The sequence below is a fragment of the Pseudoliparis swirei genome, chromosome 3 (genome assembly GCF_029220125.1).
Source record: "Pseudoliparis swirei isolate HS2019 ecotype Mariana Trench chromosome 3, NWPU_hadal_v1, whole genome shotgun sequence".
NCBI classification, from domain to species: Eukaryota; Metazoa; Chordata; class Actinopteri; order Perciformes; family Liparidae; genus Pseudoliparis; species Pseudoliparis swirei.
Window position 1 is genome coordinate 3,893,430 of NC_079390.1, and position 18,400 is coordinate 3,911,829.

An 18,400-nucleotide genomic window follows, 5' to 3' on the forward strand; every position below is an offset into this window, starting at 1 on the left:
TAAATGTGTCTCAGACTCTTCATAAAACAGCTGTATATTATTTAAATGATCTATTGTGCCTATAATTTCCATTTGAAATTCAATGTAATAATGTCTTGTGTCGCTTCTTCTTCTTCTTCTTCTTCTTCTTCTTCAGGTGCTTAACCTCCCTCCTGCCAGTTCTGCATGGTCATGACCTGTCATCACGCCACTGCCACAGCCCACCTCATCCTATTGGTCCTGCTCATTGTCACTCAACATCTGGCCGGTGCCGCCCCCGCGTGGGGTGAGGCAGGGGTGGAGGGGCGCACCCGGACGGACCTTAGAGAGGACGACCTCGCCCCCTTGCTCTCGCCCCCACCCCAGAGCCTCTCCAGCCCTGACAGCGGTTTGCTCGACCGGGGCCAGGGCCCGGGTCGAGACAGCCAATCGGATCGAGCGATGGACCCCGCGCGGGTGCTCGCCGTGCTTTTGGAGGCCCTGGACCACCCGGGGGAGGGTGCAATCCAGACGAGCAGAGACAGAGTTTGGGAAGACGATGAGAGTCAGAAGCCGCCCTCTGTTGAAGGCGTGGCGGGTGGTGAGATAAGAAGAACAGGGGAGGCGGAGGGAGAGTGGGGGGAGGAGGAGGAGGAGGAGGAGGAGGAGGGGCGAGGAACCGATAAGGCTATTGAACAGCTAATTGGAGGCCATTTGACAGCTGCTCGGGGTGACGACTTGAAGGAAAGGGACGAGGAAGATAAAAACACAAGGTCGGAGGAGAATCGAGGGTGGCCTGCGGAGGAGGCGGGAGCTGACGGTGCAACCGAGAGAGAAGGAAGAGAGGAAGACGAGGGGCAGGAGGAGGGAAATAATTTAGAAAGTTTGCTAAAGAAGGTCGGACCGAGTTCTGCCTTCCAGGGCGACGGCGATCCGTCTTTGCAACGCAAAATACGAGGCTACTTCCAAAACATTGACCTGGGTCTCCAAGACAACGAGATCCTGCCGCCTCTGAAGGGCTACAAGGCGTACAACACCCAGCTGGCACGGGCCGGAAAGAAGCTGCACTGGGAGGAGAACCGGGACCGCAACCGGCCCGCCAACGGAGGGGGCAACTTCATGGACGACTATGAGGACGAAGGCGAGGAGGTCGAAGGAGAAGAGGAGAGCCTCTCCCACGTGGAGGAGGAGGCGAGAGCGCGGGCGGAGAAGCAGGAGGTCCTTCGGCAGCAGGAGGAGGCGGAGCGAGCCAGGGAGGAGGAGCAAAGGCTGGCGGACATCGCCTCCGACATGCTGCTGCAGTACATGGGCCGGAAGCAGCGGGCCTACATGAAGCCCCGGCAGAAGAGCAGCGCGGCGGGGCCCGCCGGCAACACGGCCGAGGACAAGCGCTCCGAGGAGGTCCTCCCCGACGACGACGACGACGTGGACCAGCAGATGATCGACCGGCTGATCGAGATCAGCAGCAAGCTCCACCTGCCCGCCGACGACGTCATCGAGATCATCAGCGACGTGGAGGAGAAGAAGAAGAAAAGGAAAGCGCTGCGACGGATGCCGATGGACAGCGACCCCGTGGCCCCGCGCTTCAGGCCCCTGGTGCCGCCTCCTCTGGCCGCGCCGCCCATCTACCACTACACCGCCTCGAGAAACCCAAAGAAAGCCCCCTACGGGTACAACAAGTCCAACAGGAAATGGCAGAAGGACAACGTCATGTCATACAAGCAGGACTATTGGTATCAGCCTCAGAAGCAGCTCGACTACTGGTTCAAGCCCCAGAAACAGTTTTTAGCCTTCCCCTCCTATCCGTACTACCAGAAGCCGTATCGAGCCTACTACCCCGTTTACTTCCCGTACCCCAAACCGCAATATTACGGCAAGCCCTCCCCCCCCAGAGACCAGCCGTTCGGCCCCCAGGGACTCGCCCTGCAGCCCCCGAGGCGCAGGCACCGGGCCGGGGGTAAGAGCCGCGGGCAGGGCTGGAGGCAGCAGCCGGCGCCGCGCCTGCCCCCCACCCCTTACATCTCCAACTACATCCTCCCTCACCCACGGACCTACCGACCCCTCCCTCCGCCCAAACCGATAACCACACCCAGGAGAGGGAGGCGCCCCCCGCCCCCGTTCTACGATCAACCGGTCGCCCCGAGAGACGACTACGAGGAAGACGGGCTGGTGCCTCAGTTGGACAGTGAGGAGGAGCTGGAGAACTTTATCGAGAGGATCTACATGAAACGCAGAATGTATTGAGAGAGACTTTTTTTGGGGGGGACATTCGTCAGATCAGATGGACTGGCAACGAGGTGGGGTCGATGTATACGGTGGCTGGAGGGGAGCTCAAAGAGAGGGCGGGGCGGGGGGGGGGGGAGATTCGGGTTGTGAGCCTGATGGAAATTGACGGGTCCTGAAGTTAAAAGTTGTGTTGTTTTAATCACTGTATTTTTGTTGTTGTTGCTGATTTTCTCGGTCGGGGAGAGGATGAAGCCGTTTGATCTCCCTGCGACCACGTTCGGCCTCTTGCTCAGTTTACATCGTGAAACAGAACATACCATCGTGTATGTCTGCCTCCATTCAGGTCAGCCTCTGAAGCTCAGAGACAATACACACACACACACACACATGCCCACATACACACACTTTATCACATTTTTGACACATTCACAAGTAGTTGTGCCCATTTTAAGAGAACCATGTTTACAACATCGCTTCGTGTCTTGCATCATCACTCTTGTCATATTTCAAAACTGAAGTAGTTAAACGACTACTCGGCTACACAAATATTTAAAAAAAGAACACTGCTGATGCCAAACGTTCAACGACAGTATATCGTCGTTGTATTTGACGTGTGGAGATCTACTTGATCCAATTTTAAATTTAAATTAAAAAAATACAACATTTTAATCTAAATTCTTCGTGTGTCTAACACATGTAGCTAATGCATGTTTTCTGATTCTGTTTCAAGGTGTCAAACACAAACATTTTAGTCAATATTCAGATTGTGTTGGTTCTATAAGGGAAATATCATATTGCATAATATCATCACAACCGGTCCCTGTGTAGAAACCCTCTGGACTCCAAAAGCACAAACTTAACCCTTGTGTTGCCTTCGGGTCATTTTGACCCCAATCAATATTACACCCTCCTGCCGCCTTCGGGTTAATTTGACCCCATTCAATGTTTAATGTCGGTGTTCTTTCGGTAGTCAACAAACAAACACAAAGTGCCTCACACTTAAATTTGGAAAACAATATTAATTCTAATAATTTTCTGGAGGTTTTAATTGCTGGCGTCAAATTGAACCCAAAGGGTAAAATATGTTAGTAAATATAAAGGTAACAGGAGGGTGAAACATTGAATCGGGTCAAAATGACCCAAAGGCGGGGGGAGGGTGTAATATTTAATCGGGTCAAAATGACCCGAAGGCAACACAAGGGTTAAAAACACTAAACACTTCCAACCTGGTGGTCAACGGGTTTTCAATCATTTTGGGATTCATAGAAAAGTAAAAGCACACCCACCCATATTTATGGCAGATCCTCCATAATCACCATAAAGTACTCCTCGACCTTGTAGGAGTCTTTTTGTGTATCTTCATCATCTCAAATTCACATCTTCGCTCACCTTTTTTCTTTGTTCACTCGTCATTCGTTTTCACCATTTGTCTTAACATTATCCATTATCTCTGTTTTTCTTTTAAAAAAGAAAAAGAATACTTGAAATCACACTCTGTTCTGCAGCTTTTTAAAATTATTTTTTAAACAGATTACCACCAAGAGGCTACAAACATATTTTGTTCATTTTCAGAAGAAATTCATTGAAAAGTTTCAGGCCCGGGGGGAGGGGGGGGGGGGGGGAGTCAGGGATTGTGCTTAAAAGCGTTAAATGCACGTCTTTCTACTTGCATCTTAAAAAAAGAACCAAAAAAAAGAACAAGAGAAAAAATTAAACAGTAAAAAGGGGGAAATCCAGACGGTTGTTTTCTCTGAATAAACTGTGAACATTAAAAAAAAGAAATCTCACAAAGGGAGGAGGGCCACTGCGTCCACAGTGAAGCCGTCCGTCTTGTCAAAGGAGTGTTGTTGTTGATGTCACCTTTAGCATTGTAAGATGTACAGTGTGAAATAAATATGCCCGTGCAATGTGTAAATAACAGCATGATGATTAATAGTTTTGCTATATGATAAAAAATAAAAGCAATTATTTTATTAAAGTTCTGTTTTTTTATGGCTCTTTGGCGACTGCAGAAATGAGAAGAACACAAGAGCAGGAACACAATCCCCGGAAGCTTCGCGACACAGACTCATAGAGTTGCTTTAGAGAGTCAAAAATGAACATGAGGGAAAACAGCAAAAATAATGGAAATGAAAAATGGAGAGGAATAACCGAAGAATGGAAACATTTAGAAGGAGGGAGGGAAATGGTAACTGCAGTGATTGATGAGTCACATGATTGGTGGATGAGTCATCCATCTTTACACTTTACTGCGCAGGACCATGCACACAATCTCTCTCTCTCTCTCTCTCTCAATCTCTCTCTCTCTGAGCTGTATAGTAATTTAGCTGCTGGAATTCAAGATAGAGATTGAATTGTGTTCGCCCTTTGTCTTGCAGCCAGCCAATCAGCCAGTTGCAAAAGGTGTTTGTTAGATAGTTTATTTAATTTATTTTTTACCATATCTTGTTTCCACACCGCCTCTTCACTCTCACTTCACGCGGGCAATATGCCCTTCTGCTGTAATTCCTTTAAAGTGCTTCTGGCTGCAGCATCAAAACAAACCTGACGTACGCAGTCAGTGTACAAACACCGCGAGTGATTAGCCGCCTGTCAATACGGTCAAATCACATCTCTCGCTCACCGGTTGATTGCAACGCTACCTTTCATGGCTTGTTGATTGATCCTTGGACACGATGTTATGAATGCAGATTTATAATTACAGCTTGTGCCTTCTGTAGAAATGTTATCTAGATATTTACTGACTGATTGTCAGATTATGTTTATTCGTTGAGGCCGTAGTGATTTGGTCGGGCTCTAAAAAAACACATCAACGCCAGCCTCATCAACAGAAACATGGCAGCCGCTGGCAGCTATACGTAAGCGGTCCTGTGTCTGTGTCATTAAATGTGTTCGGCGATGTAACATACGGCGCTGTATTGTTGGTATGGAAATGCAAAATGGATTAGCTTTGACATTGTGGCAATTTGAGTTGGAGAATGTCAACAGCACTCATGTCTGTCGCTAGTTTCATCAGACAATTACTGCACTAATGTGTCTGCAGGCCTGCTGTTTTGTCAAATAGCTTCAGGCATCCAGCAAAAGTCACCACAATGAGAAAAAACACTAACGACGTGAGGCGCTTTGCAGCTCTGAGTAAATTTGTTCAACTCGAGGCAAAAACACCAGGCTCATAAAACGGAAAAACACAAGGCGCTCAGCGATGCAAGTTTGTTTCACTTTCAATGAAAACAATTACTAAACTAGAATGGGCACTCGGTAGAGCGCATACCTTCGCATATCACAAGATTGGGCATTGAATTATGAACATTTTGGCATTAGTTGCATGCCAATTGGACACAAATGTATTGTGCTATGGTAAAAAAAATGATTTTGACCTTTCCATGACCTTGACCTTTGACCCGATTGATCCCAAAATCTAATCAAATGGTCCCCGGATAATAACCAATCATCCCACCAAATTTCATGCCATTCAAGAAGATTTGACCTGTTCATGACCTTTGACCTTGACCTTTGACCCGATTGATCCCAAAATCTAATCAACTGGTCCCCGGATAATAACCAATCATCCCACCAAATTCCATGCGATTCGGTTCAATACTTTATGAGTTCTGCGAATAACACGCATAAAAATAAATAAATAAATAAATAGATAAATACACGGCGATCAAAACATAACCTTCCGCATTTTCAATGCGAAGGTAAAAAGCAACCCCTCGGACCCAATACGATCTCTGATTTGGTCTCCACCAACTCCCGAGGGAAATATCTGACTCTGATGCTGCGTTCACTCCAAAAGCGTTGCGAATATTCGCTATATTGGTATACGCAACTTGGCATCGGGCGAATTTGAGGCAAAAGATGCTAATTTTTTCGCCCCGCGTAATTCGCGTCAAACACGCCGCCCGGCGAAAATGTGCGTCTATCGCAACCACTCGCGTCTGTACTGCTGACTCTGCACGGGATCTACTCGTGCGAAAATTTCTCAACGCTTTTGGTGTGAACGCAGCTTTAGGCTGCGCTAAATTCACCGGCTAGCTGCTAGCGTTAGCAACAGAAAACCTGCTGTGTTCAAAAACAGGTGAAGCTGAACGGAAATGGGTACCTGCTATAAAGCTCTGCTCACAACGTCCAGACACTATAGATGGAAGAGTTCCACTAAACATCATAAACAGCACAACATACATCGCTTTTATTCACATGCTGAGGTAGGAACATCAGCTTTCATCTTCAAGCCGTGATTCAACAGAGGAGAGACGTCTCCCTCGAACAACAAGCCCAGAGGACTTCACCACGTCCCGACGAACCGCCGCATCAGTGGTTTAGAAAAACTGTAATAAAGTGAGTTCATTAGAACCAAATCAGGTCACCGATACATCGATGACAATCCAATTACACCCGAGATGACAACTCCACTTTTTCACCATCCACACCATTGTTTTAATTCGTAATTCTTAGAAAAGCTTTTTTTTTACGCACCTGTATATTCATCACATTTACTGACGCAGACAGGTCACCTGTCACCCAGGACATCAGTAGTGAGTAAAGTGACTACATTGATTCAGAAGCACGATATCTTCCATAGCAACAGGGTTCGACCCCATCTCTCATGTCCCAGATTACTTCTGTCATCTAGTCTTTGGGAAGGAGCCGTCCTGATGAGTCTGGCTGTTGAGTCACTTTACGATAATAGAAGACTAAAAAGAGTAAAAAAGTACAAACTAGAACAGGCACTCGGTAGAGCGCATACCTTCGCATATCACAAGATTGGGCATTGAATTATGACCATTTTGGCATTAGTTGCATGCCAATTGGATAACAATTTACCGCGTTATGGTAAAAATAAGATTTTGACCTTTTCATGACCTTGACCTTGACTTTTGACCCGATCAATCCCAAAATCTAATCAAATGGTCCCCGGATAATAACCAATCATCCCACCAAATTTCATGCGATTCAGTTTAATACTTTTTGACTTATGCGAATAACACGCACGCACGCATACAAATAAATAAATAAATACACGGCGATCAAAAAATAACCTCCCGCATTTTCAATGCGAAGGTAATTAGCTATTTTTCCTTTGGGCATTTTTCTAGCATAAAGAATCGTCAAATTAAACATTACACTTTGCTGTAAAGCTCATTCTTTAAGGCTAGTTGTCAGATATGTAAATAACATTAAACTGATAAAGACTGATAATCTTCTCGATGAGTGGTGCATATGTTCCTAGTTAATGACGGTGTAATGTGTTATATTTTGGACTTCTAATGACTGGCACACCGAGTCACGGCTGGAAGGTAATAATAAAGAGAACAGGAACGAGACCCAACATGCAGACTGTCGTCGTTGTTTTAATTATGTAAGAAACAGTTTACAGAGTCCAAATGAAGCAGGTACGCGACAGGAAAATCAAAACGACCTGAAACAAGGACACAAAAAGAGGAACGACTGGGGGAAAAAAGGCACTAGACACGGATATACGAAGACAAACTGTTTTAAAAAAAAAGGGAACTGAGCTGGTGTAATTAGTGAATGACTGATTAGGGAAGTTAGAACAGGTGAGCAGGACTAACGAGGGACAGGTGAAACTAATCAGGGCCTAGCCAATCAAAAACTGGCAGGAAAACACACACACACACACACGGCGTTTCTCAACTCAAAGTACACGAGTACAGACTTGTGTTCTTTTGGAGTCTGGACTCGGGAGTCCAGACTCCGGAGGATGGGAGGACGGGACGACAGGACAACAGGACAACAGGAGGACGGTCTTTCTGCGATTGGACCAGCAGCAGACTTGATGACGTCACCACATCAGCTGTTCTTGCTCCTGAGTTTACTCTAATTATTCACTGTAAATTATTTTTTACAGTCAACAAAACATCCTAAAATGACATTCCGTGACTCAACAACAGTAGTATTTATAAAAAGTCAACTGTCAGTAGTTTATTTTCTCCTCCGCTACTGTTTCCGGTTGCTGGTGAAATGCATTCTGGGATATATGCTGGCCAGAGTACGCACAAATCTCTTCTGATGCATCCTCCGGAAAGTGGGAGGATCAAGTCACATCCGGGCATTTTGACCGTGCTTTGCGAGAAGCGAACTTTGAATTGGAACATGTACTCGGGCTGCGACTGATGACGTTTCACGAGTCACGAGGACACAAGTAGAGGAAAGTACGCACAAGTACGCTGATTGAGAAACGCCGACACACTCAAGGCAAAGGGGGCGTGTTCTGAAACGAGAGGAGAGGTGAGTAACAAAATAAAACAGGAAATGTTAAATATGAATAATGTGAATTTATGAAACAAGGGAAACAATGGCTTGCATTAGATTTCCGCCAGATAAATGATACGCATTAAGCAACCTATTTGATGCATTATATCATGTCTGAGTGAATTCAGTTTTCACGTCTCCCTGAGGATGTGACTGAGGAGATCTGCTCTGTTCACACACTGTTGCTTCTGCATAGTCTTCTGTCACACCTTTCTGCCAAGCTGTGCTCATTGTGCATTGTTGAGATGACGCTATTTACATTCCGCACATTCATACGAGACGTACAACACAATTGACATTAAAAAAAATAAAAATCCAGCACAATGGGATAATTGCATGTCAACCTTTTAGATCATATTACGTCCTTCTAGTAATCATTCATAGTCGCCTCGTGGGTGCGCTATAATTAAAATTGAATTAGATTTTTTTTTATTTGTATGAAGCCTCCGACTCTCACAGGCACGGGATTTGGTATACGTCCAGCTCCTGGCACAAAGGAGGCTGACAGCAACGCAATTCATCAGGAATGGCCCCAAGAAGCCCAAGAAGCCCAAGAAGCTCAAGAAGCTCATGAAGCTCAAGAAGCTCATGTGTTTACAGATGCAGAACCAAAAGAAAAATATCTGCTGCTATTAAATGAATACAGCTATAAGACCTTTAAAATCTGATTAAATAATGATCATGAATTTCTAAAGCAATGCCGCTTTGGCTCAACCTTTAACTCTAAATGCCAGTGTGATATTCTCTAATCAAAATGTGCTATGTATTTAAAGTATAGTTATGCTAGATTATGTTATACAGAACATTTAGACACTGAAAAGTGGGACATGGCTTAACTCCCTCCTTCATATTTGCCCTTTTCCTCTGCACTCAATTGAGTTGTGTGACATATTTAAGCTATTTGGGCTATTTGGCCATCTCAAAAGAGAGAGATGTTGAGATGATTCAGTTGAAACTGAGATTAAATTACAATTAACTCGTTTTTACCCATCCATATGCCTGCGTTTGCCATTGTGTTGATGTGATTTGACTTGATTGTGCAAAGTTTTGCACTCCAGCACCAGTTTGGAGCTCTGCTGCCTCGCGACACTTGAGAAACTCATTGAAAAATGCTGCTAATTGTTATCTAACGTGGAACTTTACCCAGCTCTGAGCCATCGTTTTAAAGACCATCAAGGTCATTATTTCGCTCTATATTCAGGTTCAGTCACAGTTTACAGTTTTATTTAATTGTTTATCGTGTACTGTAAAATACTGAGAATAAACAGACTTTCTTTTCTTGAACCATCAGTTCAGCAGTATCTGAGACTCTTAAAAGTCAATACTTTTCAACATGACATTTGAAAGTATCCAACAAAAAAGAAAAGAATGTCAAACATTTAGAAACGAATATCTCGGGCCAAAAATGCCATAAAACAAAAAACACTTCCAGATAATGTCACACACGTGATGCTTTGCGTGCACACTGTATATTGTCCAGAGTACGTTGTTGAAACATGAATACTTTATTATAAAATGTCTTTTTTATATGAAAGTTCAGAACTTTCCCGTTCAATGTTGCTCCTAAAATTGGTGTCAGTTTAACACTTAAAGATATATTTTAACACTGAGTCAGTGAACATATGGTCTCTTATCTTTTGAGTGTTAAAGTAACACTGAACATAGCGTTAACACTTCAGAGTTAATGCAACTCTTGTAACTATTATAATCTACACACTTGTAGTATTATTTACATTTGACACTCGGAATAGTGTTAATCAAAATAAACACTGCTCAGTGTGACGTTATCACTATGTGTCACATTAGATGTCATTTAGCTGACACTTTTATCCAAAGTGAATTATGTTACATTGACACAGCTACAGGGAGCAACTCAGGGTGAAGTGTTTTGCTCAAGGACACATCGACTAGGGCGGGGATTGAACCGCCAACCCCCTGATTGAAAGACGGACCTGCTAACCACCGACCCGCCGTGGCTCTTTAAATCTCTGCAGCTACGGACCAAATGTTTCCTGGCTTAGTGTGAATGTACTCTTTAATTAAACTGTGTAGCCTTTCACTCGGTCACGTAGCCGTCTGTAATTCGATACTTCGAGACACAAAAACATCTCGAGTGTAAGTTGAACTCAGTGACAAGTTATTCTAAAATGTTGCTTCTGCTGAAATATCAACATTTGATATGAAAAAGTGATTCAGAGAAACTCACCGCAGTCTTTCTAGAATTAAAACGCACGAGATGAAACTCAATTTGAAAGGAGAAGGAGGGGGCGTAGCTTTCCAGACAGGGGGCGGAGCTTTCCAGCGTGACCGTGAAACGTTGTCATCACTCTGGGTTTTTACTCTCGTTGTCATGACTCTGACAGTCAATCCACTTTAACACTGCATTTTTTAACACAGGGGAATTAACTCTGAATATTTACACCAACACTGGGGGATATTTACTCTTTCTATTGTTTTAATAACTCTAAACGAGTTAATATACTTTGACACTGAATTTTGAACGCAGGGGAATTTACTGGGTAAACCTCAAACTGTTTTATCCAGAAGGAAATGTTAATCTTGTCATGGCGTCACGCTCCTCTCCACGTTCCCTACATTTGTTGTTGTTCATTGTTAAACTACCATTGTTGGGTGTAATCTTTGCCACATAATATGCTCCATCAACCGCGCTCCCACCAGCCATGAGGCCAGCAGAGAGCTGCAGACAGGCCTCTCCCCTGAAGACGCTCCCTTTTGTTTATGATCTCTGCAACCCTCGTCTTGTTGCTCTCTCCTTTCATCTCGTCTTCCCCGTCCTTTATGTCGCTCTCTACCCTCATTCGCATCATCTCTCCCTTTTTCTTTTTTTTCCTTCAATTATCCATGTCCCCCTCCTCTCCTCCCCCCCCCTCTCCACTCCTCCGTAATGCCCCCTAACACCCAATTTACCTCTCTCTCTTTTCTTCTTCTTCTTCTTCTTCTTCTGTATCCTTTCTCCATTTCTTGTTTTTGTACGCAGGCCCCAAAGGGAGAGAAATGGGTGAAAAGCACTCTCTCTGCACCACTGTCACAAAAGACCGGTGAGTCATCGCCACTTATGTTCCCGTCTCCCTCCTCCCACAAAAAAACAGACATACAGGGGAAAAAAACACTCAAATTACTCCTTACCTGCCGTGCATTTTCAGGAAGACATGACACACACACACACATTCCACAGCTCTTTAAAGCGATCCTGAAATTAAAACCAGTCACATAATTTAGTCGATAATTGTGGTTGAAAGTGGCATTCATTCATGTGTGTTGCCCATCATATCTTACACGGGATTATTATTATTATTATGTGGAGTTTGTGTCGTGGGAACTCGTGACACTGAGAGTGAAATAGAGATTGACTGGTGGACAAAATGGACAGAAGAGAGAGGGAAAGAGAGGGAAAGATAGACATTCTCTGGGGTTATTGTTGTGCTTTTTGGGTTCTCCACCTTTATGGTTCATGAGCCACAAAGCAAAACGCTCTTCTTCCATCTGCTGGCCGAACGAGTCATCTACAACGCTGTCACGAGATGGCAGAACTGGATGAACACAATGCTGCCTCCAACTGGGGGAACTTTTGAGAGATTTAGCTTTAGAAATGACATCATCAAATCAATTATTAACACAGATATTGACTCTACTAGCCTAATTGATTCAGCTGTGAACTATTTAATGATTAGAACGTATGCAACAAACAAAGAGAGTGCATGGAAAAGACAAAAAGCGAATGTTAATAGATCAACTTATCCAGAGTTTGAAGTGAAAATAAAACACATTTCACCGTGATGCTGTAAATAACACCAATCAGGAAGTCTCCGTATCAACGTTTATGTATTCTCGGTGTAAGAATGAAATGTTGTGGAGCTTTTCAGACACTGTTTCTAGGTGTTGAATATGTTTTTTTATACAGGCTTGTTGATGCCAGACTCCACCGGGGTCCTCGCATGGTTACTCTTGACAGAAACCTGCTTGTGAGCCATTCAGACACATCAAATATTGAAAGCATTGAAAGTTTCCGTTTCACACACACACACACAGACAGACGGGGAGGGGGGGGCAGAGGCAGACAGGCAGGAGGACAAACGGGGTTGCAGAGGAAGAACGAACGAAAAAGTCAAAAGACGGGTGGGGTTCAAGGTGGAAATAACACATCAGGCACCCTGGGAGGGAGACACGTGAGCAGGGATGGAGGGAGAGAGGGAGGAACAGGGAGAGAGCGCCCAGAGGTAAGAGAAGGAGAGTGTGTATGTTTGAGGCCCAATCGGGCGCCTCGCCTCCAGTGTAACCGTAGAAGCTGCGCCCGCGTAATCGGCCGCAGATCGACCGATAACCTTCTGATCGGGCGGTTAAGGAAAGTAACATTATGCAACAATTGTACCTTAAAATAACAGCTTGAAAAAAAATTGTGCCGCTACAATGACTTTTAATATGGCGATTTGCGCCTCCGCCATTGCCATCGGGGGTCTGTGGGGAAATAACTCCGCTATGTAGGATTCTGGAGCCGCCCGCTCCGGGGCGGATGGACTTCGACCTGCTTTCTGGCAGTGATTACGCAATGTCATATAGTGCCAGTCCACGCTCGCAGCTCCAGTATAAGGGCGAAGCAAGCGAAGTCTCTTGTCATGAATTACACGTTCCAATGTAAATTATGAATATGTAGCTTTTTGGTGTTGTCAACAATATTGTATTCGATCACACGTACTCCACATTCAAACATTTAGAAAACAACGCATATAGGCTGAAAACGCGATCGGTATTTCATCTAAACTAAATGTTGTCGTTCTTTTGGTTATGTTAGCATTCATCTCCGATATCACAATGAATAAAACTATGCAGTCATATTTATGTCAAATCTTTGAATATTCTTACCTTATCTGTTGACATCATTTCTTGGTTTCTGACTTCGTCTGGTCATCAATACAAGTGTATGCGAGGCTGCATCTATCGTAACTGCGTATTTACGACACTGAAGTAAACGTTAAATACTGAAGGGGGCGCTCCAAGGGAAAAACTCCATTATGGGGCTTTAAGGAAGACAGGTTTATTTTTATTTTTTATATCTCTGGCTGCTTCTCTCTCAAACCTCCAGTGGGACGACTTCTCCCCCGACTCAACGCCGCGTCGAGGAAAGCGACGAGCACCAAAGCCTCCAGGAGCCAGAGGAGGACGACGGCGCAGAGATTGGAGCCTGTAACGGAGAGGTAGGGTCCGATGTCGATCACGAAATGTACACCGTAAGAGTTCCTTTGACTGTTCTCCGTACGGTGTGATTTGATGAAGGTTGGGGAGGATCTGTGCATCAGCGACGCAGAGATCTCACCACGGGAGACACGGAGAGCCTCGAACACACGGGATGCTGCCGACTCCCTCCCATCGTGCCCCATGCCAACAGAGGTAGAGAGGACCCCACCTTCACTGTCATCCCATCCCTCCAACACACAAAGTAAGACTCACGCAGACAACGGATATATCGTGTCTGTAACTCACGTGAGGTTATTGAAAAGAAATCGGAGGTGTCGTACTTGTGCCTCTTGTGTTCTCACAGATGCCCCGCCTGAACCCTGCTGGTACTGCCTGAGGTCTCTTGACTCAGAGTATCGTCCTGAATCTCCTCAACAGGTTTCAACATTTATGACACATTATTTCACCAGATACACGGAGAAGTGGAAACTTCTCGACTTGTCTTCGCCGACACGAGCAGTAAAGACTGTGTGCAAAATAACATTGGCGTCCAAGAAGTGCAACCGTTTTTTAAGGATACGAAAGCAACTCGAGGGGTAGAGTCAGTCGAGGGCCGATCCTATAGCCAGCTGTGTCTGCAACAACCTCTGCTGTAATGTGCGGTGAAATGAATGCAACCAGAAAAATGGGGGGACCCCACCTCCCCCTGTCGCCAATGGCGTGCAAGGCATGGTAAACACACACTTTATTCACGAGCGGCGATGCATGCAGGTATAAGACATGTCATACAATCTTGAAAAAAAGAAAATTAAACAAAAGCGGGCAGCTCGCAGCTAATGGGCAAAATAAAGTGTCCTAATGAAGACATTTCAATCAAATTATTAAAAAATTTAAAGCAAACCAGCTTGAAGTTTGTTTGTATTTTTTATTCAGTCAATTAAATCAAATATAAAACAATAATTATCCTATAAAATATACAAAAGAGAAAGACTGAAAAGGTATAGGTAGAAGCAAAAAAATGCTTATAAATTTCTATCCAAAATAGCAATCAAAATAAATCAGAAAATTAATATAAAATAAAGAAGAAAAAAACAACAATAAACAAAATAAAAAACAAAATATATTTATATATACTACCACATACATCTTCCATATTAATACGTTTTTAATTACATTTATAACTCTCAAGATTTCTTTTATAAATAATTCCCTTAAAAACCAAAAAGGAGTTCACCATTCTTACATTCATTTCAACATTGTTCCATAATTTGACTCCTACAACAGAAATACATCTTCTTTTAATCCCCTTTTTAGCCTTTTGTACCGTGAACTTACAAACATCTCTCAAATCATATTTACACTCATGTATTGAAAATAAACTTTGTACACAGTCTGGCAGTGACTTTGCTTTAGCTTTATACATTGTCTGCATTATTTTATAATAAACCATATAACAGTAAAAATAACTGCAAACTATCTTGCAAAAAAACAAAAATGAAGCTCCAATGAGGCAGTGTGTGTACGAGTGAACTGGCAGTGCTGTTGGCCAGACGCACTGCACACTGTTATCCACCCGCTGTGGGCACAGAGAGGGGGGGGGGGGGGGGGGTCAGAGATGCATCTGTGTGATTACTAGTGGCCCCTCAAGAGCAGTGAGCGAGGAATCAGTAGACAGTCGACAGCGGTATGAAACAAGCGATGAAAGGTGTGTTTTTTGTGTGTGGAGAAAGTATGAGTCACCGCGACCACGAGAGGTCCTTGAGCTCGCAGCCATAACCAGACACTCCAAAATATAAGAGCGGTTTTGCTGCAGCAGAATGCGAAACATGAGCCGAGTAGGACCGAGGTGCACGCTCATGCACTCACAGCCGTATGGACCGCATGATGCTCTCAGCCGAGGTCAGAATAAAGTGTCCTGATAACATGGACCTTCTTGAAGGGAATACATGCTTCTTTGTTCAGTGCCCTGTGGAGATCAGAGGCAATACCATCCAATAGCATCCATTTATATTCATTCATACGGACGACATGTGATTACCACTGTAGTTTAGTACATAGTATTGTTAGTGCAGATGCTTTAAAAGGATAATATGTTGTAAAACACTAAATAAGGGCCCAATGAGAAGAATTAAACAGTAAAATGAACAGTGTATATGGATTTTAAGTACGTTTTTTTTAAATTATCATTTATTATCTTTTTTTTGGGATCATTTAAAGAAGTCAATCACTCCCAAGAAGGGAACTCTGACTCAGTAGCCACAGTTTCATGAATAAAATACATGATGACTGAGAAAAACACTTCTGAAGTTGCTCCATTGAGACTGAGTCGTGGTGATTAATCTGTGGGTTAGTAGAACTGCTTAATATATCCGATGTATTTGTTTCGTGCTGTTAGGAGTATGAATCCCAGTAGCAATCCGCATTGTTCATTCATGCTGCGTCTGTGGAGCATTTTCCATCTCGCCAATCTGCCTCATCACTGTTTAAGACTCAAATTCAACCTTAAAACTGAGCTGACAAATGACGTGTGGCCTCCTGTTCGCGCTGTGTTGCAGGAAGACTCGAGTCCTTTGTCACCGACGCCCTCTAGCGGCCAGAAGCTGAGCTACCAGACAGACCCGCGACCTCACTTCGGCGTGGCGTGGTCCTCCCACTCCACGTGTCGCCCCCTGTGGGGCAGCGAGGGGCCCTGCTGGGGCCAAAGGAACCAGGACATGCCCGATCAGACACACGCGTGCCCTCACTGTCACCTGGAGATGCCCCCTGACACGCTGCGTTGGCACGAGGTTGGCACTGAAGCTTGTAAACACACACAAGGCATTAATGGACACACACACACACACACACACACACACACACACACACACACAGACAGACAGTTTCCACTAAACAGAGAGCCTCTGACTGTTTTCTTTCTCTCTGCACAGGCAAAGTGTCTTCTGTTTGAAGGGGTGAGGAACCCAAAGACGTAAATGGAGTCAACAGCAAACATGTTGTTACTTTATATAAATGATACCGTCTGCTATGAATGCCCTCAGAAGATACTTCTCACCTTAAAGTTATGTATAGTAGCCATTTATGCTCTTTGAAAACTCTGTTTACACCTAAGTTTATCTTATTTCATTTTGAGTGCATGTTTAATTTCTGTGATATTTTCAATGATGTGTTATTGCAAATAAAGGCATGTTTAAAATGTTAAATTTAAAACTCTTTCTCTTTTTGGATAGTTATCAATGATTCCACACATATTGTCTCAGACTTCAAACTAAGCTGCAAATTTTTTATTTATTAATTATGAGAAAATCCTCTGTTATGTGTTTATCTTTTCTTTTAGGTATAGTAATCCAATAATAAATCCTTTATGTTTGCAGTTATAAATCTAAATTAGAGTATGTTACAAGCTGCCTTTCATGTCCCTCTTAAACTGAATGATAAATAGTTAAATAAAGTATTCTACTTTTAACCTTATTTCTTGGCCTTTGTTAAATATTCTTTCTGTGAGATGAGCTGCTTACAGATGAGTCACAGACAAGGCAAGGATGGAGAAATGTAGACCATGTCAAGTAAATTACATGTAATAAAAAATAAAAAATGCAATAAATTATCCCTGGCTTCATGAACCTGGTCGCTGGGTCACAGAGCGAATGATTATCATGTTGCACCACTGATAAAATAAAAAACTTAATGTGTTTACCGCCGATAGAGATAACATTACGGTCTAAGTAGAATACATTATGGTCTAAAACTTGTCATTTAATTTTTTTAGTCAGTATTCCTATGACAAATTTGAATATTCCCTGATGTAAGTGTGTTCAGGCCTTGACTGGCATCATGCATGATTATTTTTGGAGGGATTGGATCAGTTGAAGCAGCAGTCTACATGGACCTGGAGGCTGTCATTGAACAATCATAGATGACACACACGAGTGAAATCTTCCCTCTTGGTGCTGTGAGATGAGTGTCTGAGTCCGAGGTGTGAGCACACGCTGAAACAGCAGAAAGTGAGGACATAAATAAAACACCACTGGTGGGAATGAAACCCCCTCAGGTTTCCTTTGTTGATTTCTGTGTCTGCTCCATCTTCTCCATAAAGGTCGTCGCTGGTGACTCATGGGGCACATTTGGCATCGAGCTGAAAGTCCAGCTTTACGTTTTACAAAATCATCAACGGTGACCGGCTCTAGCGAGGAAGCTGCAGCCGGAGATTCCCCTGACAGAATACACCACGACAGCTTTCTACTCCCCCGATGAAAGCTCCCGTGCTAGGCCTCGCCTCGGTCTGAAGGTCAGGGTGCTGAGCAGGCAGCACCACAGGGTGCTGAGTAGGCAGCACCACAGGGTGCTGAGCAGGCAGCACCACAGGGTGCCACGTCTGAAGAGATGCGGTCCAATTGAAAGTTCAACCAGAAATACTTGATGTGACGTATTTTAGTGGGATCTGCTGACTTTTGAAAATAAAAGTGAATATATATTTATACATATATATATATATATATATATGTGTGTATGTATAATATTATATATATACATATATATTTATACATACATATATATTCATACATATAAATGTATACATATGTATAAATATATATACATATATATATTTATACATTAACATATATATATATAGGTATACATATAATATATATACATATATTTATACATAATATATATATATACATATATATATTTATTTATATATAGATGTTTATATATATCCATGTGGATGCATCAATTCGTGTCCATG

General features: G+C 43.5%; 1 protein-coding gene across 1 annotated transcript; it reads left to right on the plus strand.

Moving 5' to 3' along the window:
* The first annotated feature begins 517 nt into the window (after positions 1 to 517).
* si:dkey-175g6.2 (neurosecretory protein VGF) lies at positions 518 to 2,202 on the plus strand. The gene is made up of 3 exons (XM_056411295.1): positions 518 to 559; positions 880 to 1,149; positions 1,204 to 2,202. Exons 1-3 carry the CDS (start codon positions 518 to 520, stop codon positions 2,200 to 2,202), a joined length of 1,311 nt encoding a protein of 436 aa, XP_056267270.1.
* The last annotated feature ends 16,198 nt before the right edge of the window (positions 2,203 to 18,400 follow it).

Excerpts from the sequence above, each read along its gene's own strand:
- si:dkey-175g6.2 (XM_056411295.1), top strand. The coding sequence starts at position 518 with ATGAGAGTCAGAAGCCGCCCTCTGTTGAAGGCGTGGCGGGTG. Across the intron at positions 560-879 it reads TGTTGAAGGCGTGGCGGGTG|GGCGACGGCGATCCGTCTTT; the intron begins GTGAGATAAGAA and ends TCTGCCTTCCAG. Across the intron at positions 1,150-1,203 it reads TCTCCCACGTGGAGGAGGAG|CGAGCCAGGGAGGAGGAGCA; the intron begins GCGAGAGCGCGG and ends GAGGAGGCGGAG.